The sequence below is a fragment of the Stylophora pistillata genome, chromosome 10, assembly GCF_964205215.1.
Source record: "Stylophora pistillata chromosome 10, jaStyPist1.2, whole genome shotgun sequence".
NCBI classification, from domain to species: domain Eukaryota; kingdom Metazoa; phylum Cnidaria; class Anthozoa; order Scleractinia; family Pocilloporidae; genus Stylophora; species Stylophora pistillata.
In genome coordinates, this window is record NC_142528.1 from 27,264,777 (window position 1) to 27,286,262 (window position 21,486).

General features: G+C 37.1%; 1 protein-coding gene across 6 annotated transcripts; it reads right to left on the minus strand.

Moving 5' to 3' along the window:
- Positions 1 to 11: 11 nt before the first annotated feature.
- LOC111323288 (uncharacterized) lies at positions 12 to 20,769 on the minus strand. Of its 6 annotated transcripts, XM_022926609.2 has the most exons (16): positions 20,627 to 20,769; positions 13,791 to 14,424; positions 12,744 to 12,826; positions 12,400 to 12,495; positions 11,994 to 12,219; positions 11,406 to 11,534; positions 10,873 to 10,997; positions 10,172 to 10,298; positions 9,383 to 9,520; positions 8,826 to 8,858; positions 7,943 to 8,062; positions 7,206 to 7,288; positions 6,076 to 6,220; positions 5,526 to 5,612; positions 3,971 to 4,022; positions 1,644 to 1,787 (listed from the first exon to the last, which is right to left on the minus strand). In XM_022926609.2, exons 1-16 carry the CDS (start codon positions 20,746 to 20,748, stop codon positions 1,780 to 1,782), a joined length of 2,208 nt encoding a protein of 735 aa, XP_022782344.2. In that variant the 5' UTR covers positions 20,749 to 20,769; the 3' UTR covers positions 1,644 to 1,779. The 6 variants fall into 6 exon arrangements, with proteins under 6 accessions (XP_088593306.1, XP_088593308.1, XP_088593310.1 ...); XM_088737180.1 differs by lacking the exon at positions 3,971 to 4,022 and having other exon boundaries at positions 12 to 1,787; XM_088737182.1 differs by lacking the exons at positions 3,971 to 4,022; positions 20,627 to 20,769 and adding an exon at positions 19,102 to 19,408 and having other exon boundaries at positions 12 to 1,787.
- Between the last annotated feature and the right edge of the window lie 717 nt (positions 20,770 to 21,486).

Below are 21,486 nucleotides of genomic sequence, written 5' to 3' on the forward strand. Positions count from 1 at the left end.
GAAAAAAAAAATTAGCAAAAAGCATAAATTTTATTAAACATATTATATATTACATTTTCTGATTATTCTTCGATAAGTATTGCAGAGTTACTGAACACACAGTTACAGAGACCACTCTGTTTAGCAAATATCACATCACACCACAAAACGCAGATTCTTTTCACTCAGTAGTTGCGTTACGAAGTTACAATACTTTCTTACAGATGATAAAGGACATAACATCGATCACGATTAGAAAATCGACCCTCCACTTGGACGTAGAGGGTCGATTTTCTGAACGTTTCATACAAACGTGATCGTTTCATACAAACGTGCACAGTCACCTGGTCGCTCTTTACTTCAAATGTGAAGTGAAACTAGGTAGAGATTCTTCCACGTTCCAAGGGAAAGCCTAACAAGCCTAACTTGTCGCATACGACGCACCAACCAATCAGAGTAAATATGCTGTTTTCATCCAGCCAATCGGGAAAGCCTGTCCCAGCCTAAGCGCTTTGCCCGTTCTTGACATGCACGGTTTCCAATGTTGACAATGAATATGTGACTTCCGTACCTTACAGCTTTGATATGATGTTAAACGTGTTTCTTTCATTGGTCCGATTAGTTATATTTGATAAATAGAGTTTCACACGATGATGTTTAACCAAAATCCAAAGTTACTGTACAATTATTTTTCCGATACGAACGACTACGGGTATTAAAATCCAAAAATAATACTATGGAACTACGCATCCGCTATAGCAAAGGTCCAGCCTAGCTACTGAGATCTGTACATATTTACATACGTGCTCACCTAGTGAGCTACCGCAAGTAAATAGTTTTGCTTAAGAGGTACACACACTCTTTACAAATTAAGTATATACAGGGGTCCATAACGGGCTCCTGGTATATATCATATTTTCGACCGAAAAAGAACTGTTGCGGAACCCTATGAAACGCGTCTGAGAAAATGAAAACGGAAACACGATCTACAAATAACCAATTTTACATGATAAAGACCTGCCGTAATCTTGCCGAGCGCTCTCTAGTTCGGAGAGCGCCAAAATAACTTCTTTATTTAACGTGGAAGACGAGAGCTGACGATTTCATGGATTCATGGTATGAACGACTAGCCTATCCGTGATAAAAATGAAAACCAACGAAGATCAAAACATCTAGTAGTGAAAAACGTACGCCACATAGTTTAAGCAATAAATTAGCAACATTCTCTTCGTATCCGTTTTTTATTTTTTTGATTTTTTTCAACTTTTACCCCTACTTTTTCACCTTTTACCCTTTTTTCCTTTGTTAGTTTTTCCTTTCTTCTTTTTACCGCCGCGCCTTGAGTCGTCATCATCATCGTCATCGTCATCATCATCGTCATCGTCGTCATCATCGTCATCATCGTCGTCATCATCATCATCGTCATCATCATCATCATCGTCATCATCATCGTCATCATTATCGTCATCGTCATCGTCGTCTTCGCTGTCTTCAGTCTTCCTATTAGGCGCCTTACTTTCCGTTCGTGAAGAAGTCGAAGCACGGGCTTCTGCTTCGCTCTCTCGTTGTTCCTTCTTCTCCAGAAGGCGATACCACGCCTTTTTGATGGCCAGCATCTTCCACGACTGGTAGATTCCCCACTTGTTGACTTCCAATAAGGCGAATCGCATTCTTCCTATTCCTTCTACATATTGAGGTATGCAAACGCTGGGGTGTCTGTATTTGACGAATACGCGTCGATGATCTTGAAGGTAATACCGAATGACTTTGTTTACGTCTTGTTCTATGGCAGCCTGTTCTTCATTCCGCTGGAGAGAAAAAGGAAATCAACATTTTAATGAAAAGGTTCAAATTTATCTGAAACGAGCATTCATGTTCCCTACAGACATCACGCTATCTTTCAATTGGGCAACAACCTTAAAGACCAAAAAGGAGGAGAGAATTCAATGTCGTGTCACGCTTTTCAACACTTATGTCACGTTTTCACATTTGTCACGTCATACTCTCCCAGCCGTCATACCCGGCCGTGAAGGGTGCTCCGAATTCCGGGAAGGAAATGGGGGAAAATAAATGGATAAGCACGATGAATGAGAAATTCCCTCTTTTTCTTCCTAAACCTCTCTCTCCTCCTTTTAGAGAAAAATAACTGAACAGTATATTAACAATAAAAATTGAAAGCGGTTGGAGAAGAAAATGATATTTAAGTGGGCGATAGAAGAGACAAAGTTACTGAAATATTTTTAAAACGTTTAAGAATAAAAACGATTAACTTCACTCTATGATTGCAGTTTCGTGCTCATGCTAGTTTAAAGAGGTAGCATTTAAAATTCTCTCCAATTTCAGAGTTATTCCATAGACTTTTACTGTAGAGAAAACATCATTTATTATTAATACATTATAATACATCCACAATTTATTTCCTGAAAGTTAAATCGCCACAGTTAGTAACGAGGGTATGAACGTAGTTATCAGTATTTACACATTAATTAACCAATGTTGCTTTACAATCCTGGATTACCTGTGGAAATGACAGGCCGTCAAGCCAGTTTTTATAGTTATCAATGTTGCACGAACAAATAAAGGAAATAAAGAGTTTAGTATTAATGATGGATCCTACATCAAACCTTTCGACGCACCTGAGCAATATTTAAGGAACTAAAATTTCTCTCACTTCTGAAAATCTATTCATTTTTGATGATACTAACGCTTATGACAAACTTTTATGTTTGAATTTAATGAATTCATTCAACAGTTCCCCATTCTTGTTTTTTTTTTAACGACAAACTCGATCATAACCTTTAAAGTTGAAAAGCCCACCGTGATTTTTATTGATTGAGTCACATGTTTAAACGATATTCTTTGCGATATTTTAGATTTAAAGGTTGTCAATTACTTGCCAAATGAAGTTGTTCGTTTAGCCTCGCTTTAATGGCGCTCTGCCATTCGTTCAACAACTAATCATTAGTTGTCTTACGAATAAGACACAAACGAAAACAATCAATCACAACTTTGCCACTCCCGTTCTTCCGCGCTTGGCTTCCAGTTTTCAAGAGTTAATTGTTTAAATTTGCTTTGAAGGTGCAATTGCGTTCGTTTCGATTTTCCTTGACATTCAGGAGCTCTTAAAAATATTCTAGCCATCAACAAGTTCATTGCATCACCAATACTTTTACAGACAGATAGAACTGAAAGCTTTCAAGATTCCTTCTAGCATAAGAAATGATTAAGAATCTGATAGAAAGATGAGTATTTCTCGCTTAAAATTAAATGGTAAACTTTCAGCCGATTATTCCCACAAGTTTATGAATTATGACATCCTTTCTTATACTGAACGTCGATCAACACTTTATGCCAAATATCATCTTAACTAAATGGCTGCGCTGAAGTTTCTCTAGTTGGTGCTGCTAAGAGTTAATCTCTCATGAAGTCTTAAGCAAAAGCGATATTAAAATCAAAACACCGAAGTTTGGACGAAGCAGTTACATTTAGTCATTTTCGGGTTAAAACGAAGCCGAAATCTTTTGTTAAAATAAAAACACCGATGTTTGGACGAGGCAGTTACATTTAGTCATTTTCGGGTTAAAACGAAACCGAAAACTTGAAGCTCAATTTGTTACAAAAAAGCTCAGCTATCGTTTAATCAAACCCAGGAAGAACTTTGTGAATTCAAAAAAGTCGCAAATTAGAAACTTTAACTTTAAACATCGTTTTAATAAACAGCATACAAAAATGCTTTTTTTTAATTTTTATGGATACGAGTGTTTAACAGTTTCTATTCCTTTTGTATCACATTTAATGGTAATCAAAATTTTTTACCTGAATAATTTATTTTATCACCTTAAACGCACAACTCTCGAGTCACTAAAATTCTGATCACGTTAGTTTACGAAAGCGTCATCTTATAACTTTCTTTTTTCAATGTAGAGAAAACTTGGAAAGAAGATAGCGGAAGAAAATTGCACAAATCTGCATTGAATACGTGACGACATACTGGCATTAATCTTCAGTAGCTGCTCCTTCAGTTCCTCAATAGAATCACCTCGCTGCAGATTTCAAACCTCGGTTAGTAAGTACATAAACATTATTTTAAGTATGTAAGAGGTTCGGTCACGCAAAGTAAGGTAATTTACTAAATTTCACGTTGGCAGAGACGCAGACTTTCAGTGGGAACATCTGATCACTTCCATCAAGAAACGACAATAACTTTTTACGAATAAACACAATTTTTTCTCGCAAGTTGAAAGTAATCGGGAATTGTATCAGTTATGTTAAAAAACAATGAGAACTAAAAAGTATTTCTGGAAGAAACCATACATCCAACTGTAAAAAACATAATTGACGTTGGATCAATTTACGTACAAGTAGCCTTTTCCTCATAAGACACTCACATTTTTCAACATTTACGTCGAAGAGAAATATCTTATCACAAAACTAAGCTTAAAAATAAAATAAAATCTTTATCTTGTACTAAGCTACTAATCAACAACTTTTTTAAAAACCCTGCAGAGGTATGCATAAGTAACAATACTGTAACTTTTTCATCAGAGACGCTGACAAACAAGGAATTAACCAGCAAAGTTCTTTTGTGCTAGGAAGCTTCCTGTTCAAGTGCTAACAGAAACAACCGCCCAAAGTAGCCAACCCGTTATGATAGAAATTGCTGTCAGGTAAAGCGGCTTTACGACTAACTCACCAGCTAATCAAAAAGCAATGAATCTTAAGCCTACGTTATAATTTTGTACAGAGTTCTCTACCAGAAAATGAAGCTAGCAGAATTAAAAATGGAGACACATAGTTGTAGGTGGTCTAATCATTTTCTAAGGACAAAATTGGATTGGCAATTGAAATGACGAATTACCCATCAGTATTAATTGACTTTTTGGTGACGTTTTATCCTCAACCAATCACTTTCCAACTGAGTCTACCGTCGGTAACACGAGCAGTAAAATTTCCCGCGCTTTTCACTGGCAGCTAGTCTCCGCTTCCAACTCAGATTCAAGTTGAATACATTGGATCCTTGTGCCACATGCTCCTTTAACTATCGGTCCGAGTGCGAACCACTTTGTCCATGGTAAAAAACAGATTCAACTTCTGCTTCTAAACCCGACGTCACAGCTCACGAACCTCACTAGTCTATACAATTACAGCACTTTACTCAGACTCATTCCTAGGAAAACATATCTCGCACAGTCGAAATCTCAAAGCCGAGTCTCGCTGAGTCGACGATTTTCTGAACAAGACAAAGTGATAACAACATATAGACGTGAAAATTTTTGATGGTCCTCGTGTTATCTCCGACTGATATTGGAGTTCGTCAATGGTCTTCGTGTTATTTCCGACTGATATCGGAGCTCGTCGGTTTTGAATAGAGACATTGTACAAAAAACACCAATTCCTCCATTGCACTGGAACTTTTCCAGACCTTGACCTCAAGAATCTTTAGTGTTTTCTACCATTTAGCTACATGATCATACTGTAAGGGATTCTCCTGAGCTACAAATACTTTTAAAAATCACCCAAATATTCCAGTTTACAACTGAACTCACCGTTTGGGCTTCCGATTGTATTTTTTGTGTCAAGACGGTCCGTAAGGTCTCAACCGTATTTTCCAGTTTAGCTACTTGAGAAGAGGTCTGAAAAGAAAAGATCAACAACCTGAACTGAGCCTCTTTCATTCTTTTCATGATCTTTTACCCCTTTAACACCCGGCAGTCATCAACATTACACGTCTCGATGCGATTTCAACACGCTGTCTTACAAAGAGGTACTAAGAATTAACAAGCTCACTTTCATCTTTATATAACACCAATTCCCCTGTCGGATGGGAGAATAACTAGTCTTACTCGTTTAACGAAGAGAAGCGCAGGGAAATGAAGATAATCTTCTATACTACTTTCTTTCTGTGCCTACATAAGTGTTTATTGTTAGCTAGCGCTACAACACGTGCGTTTTCTCGACTGCGAGAAGCAGCTGCCAAGGGTCTGGCACGAATAAGATGACTCGTATCTCAGCGCTATCGAGACCCAGCTCTCAGGCTAAGATATGTGTAACTTGAGGCAGCTGTGCATCGGATGACATTTCCCAGTAGCAACTCACCTGTTGCACTTCCTCCTCCAGCTTCTGCACCTTATTCCGCAAGTCTCCAGTGTCCTCCTGCTCCTCTGGCACCGGTACCGGCTCCGGCTCCGGCTCCGGCTCCAACTCAGGTTCTGTCTCTCTGACAAATGGAGAACGAGGTCGCCTGAAGAAAAAGAGAACATGTCAAAAAGAATAAATTAAAAAATTAAAAAAAAAAAAGACAAAATTAACCAAGTGTTAGTAAAAAAAAACTCTGCTGTGGAACCATAACAATAGTGACTGATAAAACAGAATTCCTTTTCTATATTGCGGTATAGTCTGCAGTGCGGTCTCACTGAGGCTTTCTTTTTTACTCTAAGAGTCAAAAACGAAACCCACGTGGTCCACACAACCGGAACTCTCCTAGCTTCCAAATCGTGAAGAAAATGATGATAAGACGGAATCTGCCTGGATACGATACTAGTGCACCACAGGTTACCCATCTCCTCCCACAGTACAGGGAGACACGGAAAATTGTTCTACCATATGAGATACTGATGAACATATGTAGTGCATTCTCAATATGAACATGCTCTAATGCGCTTTTAAAGTACTTTTCAAGGGACTAAGGGAGACTAAGATAATTTCTTCTGGTTCACTGCAGGTTACCTTCCACTTCTTCCCCCCCCCCCGCCCCCTCTCAGGGAGACAAGGAGAATTGTTACTCCGCTCAGAGAGCAGAGAATTCCATCATGTTTCCCCCTGATGTTGATACATGTCTGTAATCCTGGGTGGAGGGAGGCGTATTGCAGGAGTAAAATGTACTGTCTGAAAAAAAACATCATCACAACGACCTTGACCTTTTCATCTTGAGTCTATCATCTCTGAGACCACCAAACATTGAGCCTTCGCATGTTACACCCCCAAATGTGATTTTGCTTAACCCCCAACCCCTATAAGTGATCAGCATTGAATTTCTCCCTGCAGTATCACCCCTAACTCAAACACGAAGGCTGTGAGAATAAAGAAAATGATCAGCAACTACACTAGCATTTGATTTTTGAACAAACTCTCCTTATCAGCACCTTAGGAAATGTATAGAAAACAGTATGGAGAATATGCATACTGATGTTAGGGTGAGTATCCTTTACAAGATTTAAATCTCTTACTCTGCTGCTTTTCTTCTCTCTTCTTCTTCCTTGGCCTCTAAGTCAGCTTTCAGCGCTGCAAGCTGTCTTTGAAGGAGAGCAATCTAAAACATGACATTAGAATGTTTTGCAGTTCTCCTTCAAGAGTCATACCTCGGTCATGTGCTGTCAGTAAAGGGGAATTAGATGGTCTCATTGAATTATCACATTAAAATTTTGGTTGTCAAAGCTAAATATCAAAAGCTACATGAATGAAAATTCCAGGAAATTGCAACTGTATCAGGTGGTAATGGTTCTATACCCTTTTAAAACCATTTGCAGGTTAAAACCATTTGTACGTTAAAACCATTTTGTAGGTTAAATTCATTTCCAGGTTAAAACCATATGAAGGTTAAAACCACTTGAAGGTTGAAGCCAAGAAATCTATTTCTTGTTTTTTGTTTGTTTGTTTGTTTGTTTGTTTTCTTGCTGAAGAAGGAAGAGGGCAGAGAACTAGGAGAATTGTGTTTTTGTTGTTGTTTTCTCCAGAGTAGGCTTTGCTCATTGTTCCTTAGTTTACTTCTTTACTTTAACTGTGTGAAAGCTTGTTGATGTTATGACATTTCCTCAGTTTTCTTAATAGGAAATAGAAGCATTATGTAAAACTCATGCTATGATTGCCAGAGGAACAAAGTAGAGAATCAGGTCAACTTTCCCAAGTATTTTTGAAAACTAAAAAAGGCTGATGAATATCAGTCATTAGTAAAAATTAATCACACCTCATCAGGAAGAGGCCTAAGCTTGTCTTGTAGCTCTCTAAACTGCTCATCAGTGTCTTGACGCCAACTATCCACCTGTTCTAAGCTTCTGTCTCGATCTTCTTTGTCAACTTTACCATGCTGCGTGGAGAAAAAACATGTCAGACAAACATAGTTTCAGAAACTATTCTGCTTTCTCAATCATAGCAGTCAAAACTTTTCTCCACTCACTAAAAATCTTCAAACAACAGTATGTTTTGATTTTTCACAAACACTCAAATACATGAAAAAAAAGTTACTTAAGGGATGGTCTAATCAGTCCAAGTCTACCCATGAGGCATGTATGACCCTTGATGACAGACAAGTTATCATACTGTTCTACATCCCCGGAAAAAAAAAAAATGTAAGCTCAACCTCAAAATTTTTCTTGTAAAGGTCTGCATTTCAATATCACTTAACAAATGGTGATGATGATTTTTAGTAACTACAGTTTTCTTCATTGCAATACAAAGAAAATAAATTTATTAAAACAGTTACTTTAATATGGTATGATCATTTCTTGGTTTCAGATATAATAAATAATACTTTTACAATTTTACAAGTCTTTTTGTTTATGGATTGAGGAATTTATTAGGAGTTAGTTGTTAAGAATTAACAACATCGGTTTAATTTTAAGACATTTCTTCATCATTCTATAGCTTTACTTTACACAGCAATTATGTCATTTTGTTTTGTTTTGCATTGTTTTGTAATTGTATCTTTCTTCACTCTTAACTTTTATGCACATAAACTTTATCCATTCATGTCAACTTAAGTTTTTAACTTAGTTTTAAACTTGATATTGTAAAAACAGGTTGGTTATCTCGTGGTTACAAGTAAAAATTTTACAACAGATTTTTTTCACCTCTTTTTTCGGAGTGTCCACTTTTTTAATCCGCTGTGACAGCAACACATTCAATACAAACAGGTTCATGGTTAGTGTGTACAAAAAATTGAGCAAATTTTAAAAAACTTTTAACTTATTTTAAAAACATATTATATATTCCTATTTGATTGTAAATTTATACTTTAAGTACCGTATCAAAATATTTCATCATTTCAAATCACATCAAACTGCAATAATCATTACTTTTGACTTCCTATTCAAAGAAAATAATCACCACATCAAACTCTTATTTCTTTCTCCCTTAAAAAAGTTCAAAACTTGATATTTATAAACCAGTTTGACTTTATGTCTATCAACCTTACCAGCTAAAATCACTTTATTACTTTAAAACTTAGAATCAATGATACTTCGCAGAGGTCAACACTAAAATTAATAAAAGACCACCACCATTGTTATCTGACAACAGTTACCAGAAGAGTAAAATTTATTGGTATAATGTTAAAAGAAAATTAGGTATTACATTCCATAACTCATTGGGTTTGGGCCTGAACAACAACAGAAATCCTCTCCCACACCTTTTCAAGCTTGCTGAGAACACCTTCCATCTCTCCTATTCGCTTGTTCAACTTGGCAAGTCTTGTGTCCATGTTTGCCAATCCTTTGATCCCTGTGTTACTGTTCTCGTCCATCATGCCGATCAATTCTTCTTTTGCCTGTGCGACAACAGACAGTCATGTATCAGTTCAAAGTGCTCCAAAAATAAAGGACTTGTCACTTACATGTACATTGTACTGAGGCACATACAAACCTGGTACTTAACCTTTGAAATCCCATAAGTGATTAAGACAGAATTTCTCCTTACAATATCAATATGATATCAAGCAGACAAGTGATGAGAATAAAGAAAAATATCAATTCAGGGATTTGGTCCAAACAAATTCTCCAAACTAACATCATAGCTAGCCTCCTGGTTAGCTCAATGGATAGAGCGCTGGACTGTTGTGCGGGAGGTCGAGGGTTTAAGCCCCGGCCGGACCAACACTCAAGGTCTTAAAATAAATGAGAAGAATATGCTGCCTTTCTATAACATCAAGAAATGGTTAGATATTCTAGTCTTCTCAGATAGGGACGAATAAATGGAGGTCCCGTCTCCTGCAGGGTTAGGGGTAGGAGACATTAATTTCCCATGCATGAGATCACTGTGTGATGGATGTCCTCCCCTGGGGTGGGTGGGTTACTGGGCCCGCAGTAATTGGCGCAAAGCTGTTGCGGTGTCCCTGCCCATCGGCGAAGTTAATAAACTAATTACTAGTAAAAGAGAACTTAATTGTGAGTGAAAGGGTTATGGAGAGTTAAAAACCTACCTTGGCCACACTGTCGGAAACCTGTGAGTTGACCCCACCAAGTGCTTGTTGTAAAGTGCTGATGGCCATGTTTAGTTTGTCTTGTAACTGATTACATCTGGTGGACAGTTTCTCACTTTGTGATTGCCTGTAAATTATGAGAGGCAAAACAAATCAGAAATGAACCAACAGATTATACCACTCACCCAAGGAAATGACAATTTGATATACTTGATAGCCCACACCAAATCAAATGAGTGCTGTGTTAATTAATCTGAGATAAATTTCATGTTAAAATCATTTTTAACTACTTGATTTGTGTTTTTCTTTGTAGCACATTACCACAACCCTTAACAGAAAAAAAATCCTGACAATCACAATGCATTTGTATCTATTAAGTATATAATGCACACAAATCAAGTTACTTTGCTGTCAGGATTCTTATCAAACAGTTGTCACTAGGAATATGGTAACTAAAACTGGGCAAATATCAAAAACCACAACTTATATGATAATAATGTTGGCTTGCTCAAGGATTTTACAGTTTCTCCCTCAACCTACACAATTGTTTTTCTGCCGTTCTTGTCATACAGGATTTTTTTCCCCATAATTTGTCTACCCAAAATCCCCCTCCTCCCCTTAAAAGACATTATTAGTGCCATCCCTGAAGGATAACAAAAAACACTTCTTTTTAAATTACTGATTATTTAACTCATAGTGACCTTGATGTGATTTCAGCATGTAACACTTGTTCTATAGCCTTCCTTCCTTCCTCCATCTGTCTTTCAAGTAATGTTATGGACTCGTTAAGCCGCACAAGACTCTGGTCAGTCCTTGCCTGTGCAACCTGAGTAGAAAATGTTGGGTTACTTTATGATATAAAAAATATTATAGATCATTGAAAATAAAAACTTATATCCCATAGACAAATAGTGTCTTGCTCCTATCATAATATTTCTAAAAGCAAATAGTCAGCCATGTTTTGTTAACCTATGTTAAAAGAAAAATTATATTTGATTTCCATTATTTTTTTTATTGCAATATTTACATCTACCATAAAAAGTTCAAAATCAAGACATCTTCCTCATTTCCTAACACACCCAGAAGGTTTATAAGAACTTGAGCAAGACTTTTTCTCTATTTTTCTAACTTTAACTCGTGTTTCTACAATGCCACTGATACAGAAGAGTTTTATTTTGATGTGAAAACTAAACTCTTTGCCAAGTTTTAGAACCTTACATGTGGAAGCAGTTACCTGCTGAGCTTGTCTAGCTGATTGTGCTTCTTCATCAATGTATGCTTTGAGTGACTGCCAACGTTTATCCATCTCCTCTCGCTGTGTTCTCTCAAACACAAGTCTAGCTGCTTGTTCCTCGCGTAATTTCTTTGTAATTAGCAAAGTAACAGATTTCAGTGTGATAATTTAGATTACTGTTTGTACCAGGTAACCATTCCATCTGGAGCTTATTGCAGTTTCCATTGGAATTTGAAGTGACTGGGAGTCTTACTACTTCCCCCCACCCAGATGGGATGCCAGTCTATCGCAAGGTTAGCCCCTAGAATTTCATCGAGCTTCCCTGACAACTCAAAAGTATCCATTTCTACCCCTGGGTGGAGAGAAGTACTGCAAGAGTATTTAAAGTGTTTTGCTCAAGAAAACCCAACACAATGACCCAGTCAGGTCTAGAACCCAGAACCTCTCAACCTGGAGTCCAAAACAAGACCACTGTGTCTCTCCTTTGATTACTATTAATATTGAATCAGATGTTTATTGAACTATCTGGAAGTCTTGTAGTGAGTTTTTCTAGCTAACAATTCAAAAACTATAAATTAAACCGCTCACCTTTTCTAACAAAACAAACTTTGCTTGAGCATCTTCTCTTAGTCTTATTTCTTTCTGTAACATCTTTTTGCTCTGCTCGTCTGAAAGTTCTGCCAGTTTACTGGCAATCATATTTCTTTCACTCTCAAGAAGATCCTCCTTCTCCTTGGAATTCATGGACTGTGCATATAACTCTTGTTCTCTCTGGTGATGACTTTCCTGCACAACAGTTCTCAACTGTTCTATACTAAAATTTAAAAAAAAAAAAAAAAACATAAAAAAAACATTATTTGAAACTTAAACAATCAACACTGATCTTGGATGTATGTACATTGAATGATTTCTCAGCCATTTTGTGAAAAGAGGCAACAAAATTGAAGCCTTTCGGTTGTATGTCACATAGTTCACAGAAAACTGAGATCCCTACCTGAGCTGGTTCTGTTGACTAGCTGTTCTTCTCTCACTTTCCTCAGCTTCAATGCGCCTTCTCAATTCACTGGTTATCTCTTTTATATCTGCTAATCTATACCATGGAATTGAATGACATGATTCAATTGAAAGACCACTACTGCGGTAAAAATAGCTGTTAACTATAGTTCTCATTTTTCATACTATGGCTTCAAAGTGAATTTGATTCCAAACATGACTGTTAACTACATGTTCAACACCCAGACTGTAGGTAAATCAATCAACCCAATAAAAAATTATCAATAACAGTTGTGTGTGCAATTTTCAGGCATCAGGATGAAAATCTGACCATGATTCAAATACCTTGCTTCCATGATACTCTTGAACTGAAATGAATTGGCTTCTTTAGTGTTCTGATCATCATGTTGTTTCTTTAAGGAGGACATCTGTTAAAAAGAAGAGACACCAAAACACAGTGAAAAAAAATCTGGCAGGTATTCTTATTTCTGTTTACCATGACTAATTATATTCAGTAGAGTGATCATCTTACCAACCAACTGCATTTTTTACTAGACTTCTGCCATACAGTTCATGAAATAAACTTATAAACATGAAGCTACAACCAATTAAATTAGACTTTAACCCTTTAACTTCCAGATTAACATGTTAATTCTTGCTATAACATTTATTAATCATCCAAGAAACAGTCATACCGAGAAAACTCAAACTTATCAGGAAGAGAAGTTTTTGTCTTGATTCAACACAAGATTATTAACTAGTTCACAAGGAAATATGTAACAGCTACCGGAAAATGGGAGGATTAATAATCATATGTTAGGAGTTCAAGGGTTAATCATTGATCTACAACATTTCACAATAATAATAATAATAATAATAATAATAATAATAATAATTTATTTCTTATAGAGTGCTATTTACAATGACAGATCAACAGTGCTTTACAATTAATGTACTAACCCACCCATCCCACCCCAGGGGAGGACATCCATCGCACAGTAATCTTGTGCGTGGGAAATTAACACCTCCTACCCCTAACCCTGCAAGAGACTGGACCTCCATTTATTCATCCCTATCCGAGAAGACTAGAATATCTAAACCATTTCTTGATGTTATGGAAAGTTAGCATATTCTTCTCAACTATTTGAAGACCTTGAGTGTTGGTCCGGCCGGGGCTCGAACCCTCAAACTCCTGCACAACAGTCCAGCGCTCTATCCATTGAGCTAACCGGGAGGCAGTTGGCTCAATGGACAGAGGGTGCACACTAGACTGGGATGCGCACTAGACTGGGGGGGGGGGGGGATTGGCAGGATAGAGGGCAGGGGATAAATGAGATTGTCACCTCTTGTCCCCTCTCCCTCCATGAAATTGTAGGGCGATTTAGCACTTACTGCACTGTTTGTGTCACCCTCAATTTTCTTCATCCTCTGTCTTATTTCTTGTACCACAGTGCCAAACTGAACAGTCTGCACTTCATGTTTACTCTTCATTGTTCTAACATCATCTATTAGAGCCCTCATATTTTTCTGCAATTGTTCTTGGCTTTCTCTCATGTCTTCCATGTCGTCTTTGACTCGTTCCACATGAACGTGAAGCTGTTCCCGGCGACTTAGTAACTGCTGTTGATTTCCTAATAAAGCCTGTTCCATCTGCTTGGTGTGGTTAACAAGAGTCCCAACTGTGTTGTGCTCTGATTCAAGTTTTTCTTCAGCACGTGCGACTCTCATCATCATCTGAGTGTACAAATTATTTGCTGATCTAATTTTTTCTGATAGAACAAGCCTCTCTTCCCTTTCCTCCCTCAATGTGTCTTCATTACGCCGTATGCTTCCTTTCAGTTCTCCCTGTAAACGAACAAGTTCTTCTAATAATGCCTTATTTGACTGATCAGTCACATTCAATCGTCCTTCAAGATGTCTAAGACGTCCGCCGCCCTCATGAGCTGGACTGTTATTCCTACGCACTCCTTTTTCTGAAGAGTCTGTTATAGCTGGTAAAGGATGACTATGGGCACCAACAGTTGGTCTATAAAAAAATATATATATAAATTACAGAATATCTGTATAAGCAAGTGTCAAGAGAATGTCAATGGAATGTCAATAGTTTTAACCGTAATGTTTTTAAGTTTTTAATATAGCTACTTACGTTTAATTTTTATTTATACTTATTTTTAATTTTTTAATGCCTTTTTAGTATCCTTTTAATCCCTTTGCAATTTTATTGTTTTTTTGTTTCTACTATATATATCTAGTTTCGAGGTCCTTTTTGAAAACCATATTTGTTATGAAAAAGTTTCCTCAATAAAGATGATTTTAATAAATAATAATGTATGGGGTTATATAGAAATCTTGCCCAAGCTTTTCCCTGTTGGACCTTGGCCTTAGAAAAATGGACTGTTCTGAAAACAAGCTTTTTCAACTTCACACATTATGACCATTTTGAAAAGCCAAAATTTTCCATTTCCAATTAATTAAAAGTTAAGCTTTGCATAGATTATGTAAGCTTAGAGGATTTTGCGGCATTAGAACTTACGATAACGAGAAACTTTTTCCATCAAGTGGTTCCACTATAAACCAAAAGATTATTTCATTTGGTCGAAAAGTATTGTTATATTTCAACTGTTTCAACAAACGAAGTATGTAATTCTACCGTGCAAACGAATATAAACATTATAATTTGGATATATCAACAAAGTTGAAATGGTAAATTGGCCACCGTAATGATTACAAAAGCTGACGTTTCGAGCGTTAGCCCTTCGTCATTCGCTCCGACGAAGGGCTAACGCTCGAAACGTCAGCTTTTGTAATCATTACGGTGGCCAATTTACCATTTCAACTTTGTTGATATATCCAAATTATTTCGTTACTCCCACCGACGCAGCCCCAAACAGTTTCTTTCGAAACTATCAGCCTGAATATAAACATTAATTATCTTCAATCAATCTAAGAAGTTTTATCACTCAAAGTGGAACCTAATTCAAAAGATTTCTATTGCTTTGTGCAGTTCGCATAAAAGCTTCAAAACTAAATTAAACAGAGAATTCTCTTCATTAACAACTAGACAAATAAACTTTAGATGTTCAATGTGATCGTGCTAGAGCTCAAATTCCAATTTGGAGAGATCGGTGTTTACGAGCAAGTTATTAAGGCAAGAAAAAGGGAAATTACCTCAAATCCATCTTAACGCTGAAGCTAAATAGCTTTTCGCAACTCCTAATGAAACATAACCATTTGTTTGACGATATCTGACTGAGTATCAAAGCCCTACAGCAGGATTGCACCAATACGCCGCCATGTTTGTTTTCAGTATAACGCGTTTTCTGATTGGCCCCTGAGGTAGGTTACCCTCGATACCAAGATTTGTTTGGCGGCGCAGAAAGGTACACGTGAAGAAAAATTGAGGAAATATCTAAGTTAGAAATATCGTGTTCACTTATTGCAACAACTTTAATGCGTTTGTTGCTAATGATCTTCCAACAGACAAAACTGTCACATAAGCAAAAAAAAATAAATTTTTTTTGGCCTAAAATCGATTAACAACCTTTGCACCTGTTTAATTTTGAGCGAAGTCGAATTACTCATCATTTATTAATAAGTGGGACACTAATTGAATTATTTCAAGAATTCTTATTAATTTTACGACTGAAAACCTACTTTCCGAAGAATACTCGAAAATTCAGCTAAGCAGATCACTAAGAAAAATTTCATGCAAAATTAATGTCTTGGATTTGGCAATCATTAATTGATTTTATAATTGTTTGCACATTTTGGAGGGTTGCGTTCAAAATGAAACATTACGTTTCTTTTTTTATTTTTTTTTTTTTATTTTTGCCCTAAAGGCAGGTGATAATTTTGAACTTTTAAAACGTTCTATTATTTATGAATTTCTCGTATTCCTCGTCCCATCATGGGACCAAATTTAAGCTTCACGGTTGCTTTCTCGGGCAAAAAAGGTTTCAAGATAGACGGAAGATGGTCAGGATTAGTCGCAAGTGTGGTGGGCCTGTGGGCGAAATAAATCCGAAAGGCAAGCGGACTTACTCTTTCCCAAGCCTCTAGTGTTTTTCGCTCGCTTTCTTCTTTCGCTGCGACCGTCTCCGCGAACCGAGGAGGAGGCTAGGGGTATCATGGGGATATTTTCAAATAGGGATATCGCACACTTCAGTGAAAATATGTCTCGTGTTTTTCCATATCTGTAGCTGCAGTTTGCCTTCAAAACACCCTGATGTGTCCGAAATTAGGAGAAAATTACCTGGTGCATCCCTAATGTCCAATTTCTTTCACCTGTGATATCTTTAACTGACAAGGCGTGGGCTGTTTTCTGGTGTCGTATTCAGCAGAAATTCTTCGGTTTGGAACAACGCCCAAATTTTCAAATTAATATTGGTTCTTTCATTGGTTTCTCAGAAAACCCGCGGATGCAACACCCACTTCGTGACTCTTCCTAGAAAATGTGATCATACCCCCCTCCCGATGATGACATTACCAAATGTGTCATCCAACCAGTAGGAGGAGATGTGGACTAATCAACCATTGTAAACTTTGGTTGGGCAGGAAATTTTTACGATCGTTTATTGTGAAGTTGTATTATCTGACAATTCTATCCAATGTCTACTGGCAGGTTCCTCGTGGAATCATTTAGGCGAATTAAAACTCTACACCGCCGTCTTTCCTTTTGTCCTTCTTTTTTTTTTTTTTTTTTTTCTTTTTGAATCAAAATATTTTTTACCTCCAAATCTATTCGAGGAAAAGTGGATTCACGTAGAAGATCCGGCAGTGCACAACGCTGACGAAAGTTTCTTTCTTTCTTGGTCTTCTTCTTTTTTTCTTTTTTCTTTCAAAGCCAACTCGAGAAAAAACGTGTTTCAGACTGAGACGAAAACTTCAATTGAAATTATCACCTCAAAACCTACAATCTGGCCAACAAACGATTCAACGTCTGCCCAAACTTGGGGCGGAAGCTTCGACCATCTCGTCGTGAAGTTACCGCGATGCAAAGAGACATTGTGTGGCATGAAAATGCGACACGAGAATGGGAAAAAGAATTTTTCGTGTTAAAATTTCTGCGGGGTTTGCGGATTAACCTTAACCGCAAAAACATGTTCCAATCGAATAAAAAAAAATTAAATAAATCGCTTCGTATGACGCCGAAAAAACATTTCCAACATTAAATTAAAAAAAAACGGAGATTAGACAGGGAGCAGGGGTCTGATTATGTTGTTGTGCCAGTTTTTTTAGGCGGTAGTTTATTAGCTTTTGGAGATTTAACATAATGAAGTAGATTGTTACCAGTGAGCATAATGCGCCGTAGCTCACTGTTGTAATAAAACTTTAAGAATTTCTGTTTGTAACACTGTGAGGTTCTGAAGCCCGACATAAAATTGCAAACTAAATTAGTCCCCTGTGGACATTTCGTTCATATCAAACTACAAAAAACTTGCACCCGCAGCGAAACAAAAAATCGACTATTAGCAAATTATTAAAACTTACCGAGTACTTCAGCTACAAAATAACGTGATCTTGAACTCACTTTTCTTATCAAATTGGAGTCATTATCTATTATTTTTTTTTTTTTAATATTCTTTCTATGGCTAGTATAATTACTGGCTTTTAAGTTAGCCTGCCAAATGTCATGGAAGAGTCAAGTGCGAGGTTCGTTAGCATGAATTTCTTCATGGAGTCACACATATCCCATCTTCAAAGGATTTTTCCTAGCCGTTCAATTCAAAAACATTTGGAAGCGCCCTCGATACCGACTCCTCATTTTTGCTCATTTTGTGCTATAAATTCGCTCAGTTTCTTCAGTAAATTTTCGTAGCGACTGACATTTATCCGAAAGGGATTTGCCTTTTCAGGGAAGAGTATTTAGACAGCTTCTGACAAGTTGAAGTTGTTCACTACCAGCAGCGAGTCAATGCTATTCCTGATGAAACTAATTGGGACTTGTATCCGAGCAGTCATGCAACAATGAGTTGCTAAAGCAAAATCATTAAAAGTAGCTACAGTCTGAGAGTGTACTAATAGCATGCACTATTTGGGAAATCTCGTGGCTTACATTTAAAAACATCAAGAAGATATCGTTTTAATTTTTTGGGCTTAGAATGACTTTGAATGACTTAGACTAGATTTATGGCTACAGCTAGTGATACACAGGATAAATTTCCGCCGTACAAAGCTCTCCCATCTCCTAAAGTTACAACTGCCTTCAAGAAACTGTCTTGATTAAAAGATTTCCTGACACCACTCGATCTCTCAATGGTAAAACTGCCACGGGCGAATTTCTCCACCAGCTAAAAAATAATTTCTTCGGTTTAACATACCAAGCGAAAAGGAATAATGCTATGTTCAAAATAAAATACGGGATAGAATAAGATTTTTTTATGTCATTTTCTCTATAAAGGATATAATTTTTCATTTCAACTAAGTCAACATATCTCAATTCAATTTTATGAGTCTTCCCTTAGATAAATTAAACGAATGGCATTTGGAAGTTAAAGACCCTCCTGCGCTAAAATGAATGATATCTTTACGTCAAAATCATTCCAAGCTGAATTTCACTTCAAGCGGAAGAAGAAGCGATTCTACTTTTAATATCGTAATTGTTTCCTTCACCTTGAAAACTTCGATCGCGGTAAACAAAGAAAATCTGCGCGCGAACCTTGCATTAGAGCCAACACAAAAACATATCACATAAACAAAGTACCTTTTTCGAGCATATGAAATCGCTGTGGAAGTCGATTGTACGGGTCCTTTGTTCCAAGGAGGATTCGCCATTCATCCGATTTTAGCCTTCATCAACACGAAAATACTCTCGAGAACTGCCTACTTTCGAGCGAGATGAATCATGAGCGAATTGTTTCTTGTCAAAGCTAACTCTTTCACAAACACTGACAAATGATATCAGTAAATTATTACGTTGCGTCTTTTTGGCTATGTAAATGCGCAGGTGTTAGCAACACAGTGTTCGCCTTGGCACCTCCATAGCAACCACAACGCTTTTTGATCGATAAGCAAACTCAAACTAAACATGAATTAAATAGGCGAGCATTACTGAGATGTTGCAATATTGTTTCGCGAATGGAAACAATTCCACATGTCAAAACGAAGTGGAAGATCTTTGTGTAAATCAATTCTTTGCGAAGTTTTAGTGATGAAAAAAATTGATGAAATATCTTCAGTTGTAGTTTCCTTCAACTCGTAGCTAAGATGTATAAAATTGGAATTCCAAGGACAAACATTTAAATAAACAAACCCATTTCCCTATCTTTTTATCGCTGAATAGGTTTGTAACAGTCACAATTTCTTCTTCTATATTTACATTAACTCACGTTCTAAATAGACTTCTCGTCAGAAGTTTTGAATTCAACAGCTGTAAAGCAGCAGTCCAAGATCTTAATAAAGCTTTTAAAGAGTTGTGAGTGTTTTGAAGACATGCACGAACTTACATAATGACAAAGCTACCCGTCCGTTATATTCATTTGACATCTCCCCGTCCAGTTTTCCATATTGCATGTTGTTATGAGTTAGCACAGAGTTAATTTATGTATACCGCTATGCAACTTAAAAACACTTAAAATTTCTTACGAAAAATTAAATTGCAATTTGGTAGGGGGAACTTCCTGAATAATGAGGTTATTTAATCTAAAGCTATTTCACGGATTTTTTTATCTGATGAATGCTGAGTTGGCTCACTTCTGAATGACACTCATGTGTAAACGACAACTCGTATTTAAATTGACAGATTTAAATTTCGTAAATGAGGAAGTTAGAAGTGCTCTCTCGCTGAAACAAATTCTCCGGCGAGACTTAAAAAAAAGACTGAGGAATTTTTCTCACATAGGTGGCCTTACTTGTTTGTTCAAACATTATTTTTCATATTTCCAAACGAGGGAAATCGGCGTTTGTGACAGTTACGAGCTGGGCTTCTCGCACAAGCTGCTCAAAAGCAAATTGGTCGGCATTTCAAGATTAAGAGTGTTATCACAGTTATAGAAATTATACATCTCACCTAGCTTGAAGAAACTGAACGAAATGATGAGACGATTCTCGCAGTAATGTTTCGTCACTTAGAGTAGCTGCGGAAAGGAACCCGAGAAAAAATATGCATAATAACCTTAACACGCAGCCGCTTTGGCTGCCAAACATTTGACTGCGAAGATAATTTCATCTTTTCAAAAATGCCTCGGCTGTGTAAAGTGAAAGTGTTGTCAGATATCGTCCAGTCTCACCTCAATGTAGAAGATGCATCGTTGTCTGAGACCGAGTTGTCTCGTGAGACCTGTCTCTTCTTAGCATTTGGTTTTCTTTTAGCCTCGGCCATATCATTTAAACACTGATCGATATTGACCATCAGTTCAGCAGTCTTTGTCTTTTAAGGAAAATTATTAATTATTTATTAAATAACGTCACAGTCTGTTACTTTAAATGTGCGGATGTGTTTGTAGAACTGACAGGCCACAAGCGAAGACTCACGGCCTCCATATTCTATTTTAATATGTCACGGGTATTGTCCGTGGCAGACCACGCGGTTAAAATCCTGGAAGATTTTTGTTCTTCATTGGATTTAATCCTATATTTAATTACTTTCACCAGAGTGTGGTGAGGGTCACACGACAGAACGAGGCTCCAAATTAAGTGCGCCCAATATCCCACCCATCCCACCCCAGGGGATGACACAGTAATCTCGTGTGTGGGAAATTAACGTCTCCTACCCCAACCCTGCAGGAGACGGGACCTCCATTTATTCGTCCCTATCCGAGAAGACTAGAATATCTAACCATTTCTTGATGTTATAGAAAGGTAGCAAATTTTTCTCAATTATTTTAAGACCCTGAGCGTTGGTCCGGCCGGGATTGAAGAAACCGGAATCCGGCTTAATAGAGTCCGGTCCGGATTGAAAAAATGGAAAGCGGCTTAAAGGAAAGGTTTTGTTCTTACAACCAAAAAAATTGCGAATTTGCACGTTTTAGTCGATTTATTGACTTTATATACTTTATATATACTTTATATTGACTTTTGTATATTTTTATTTCGTATCCTGAAGGCGAGGAAAAAGTTTTGTGAAACTTTGAGGAAGAAGTCGCGTCGT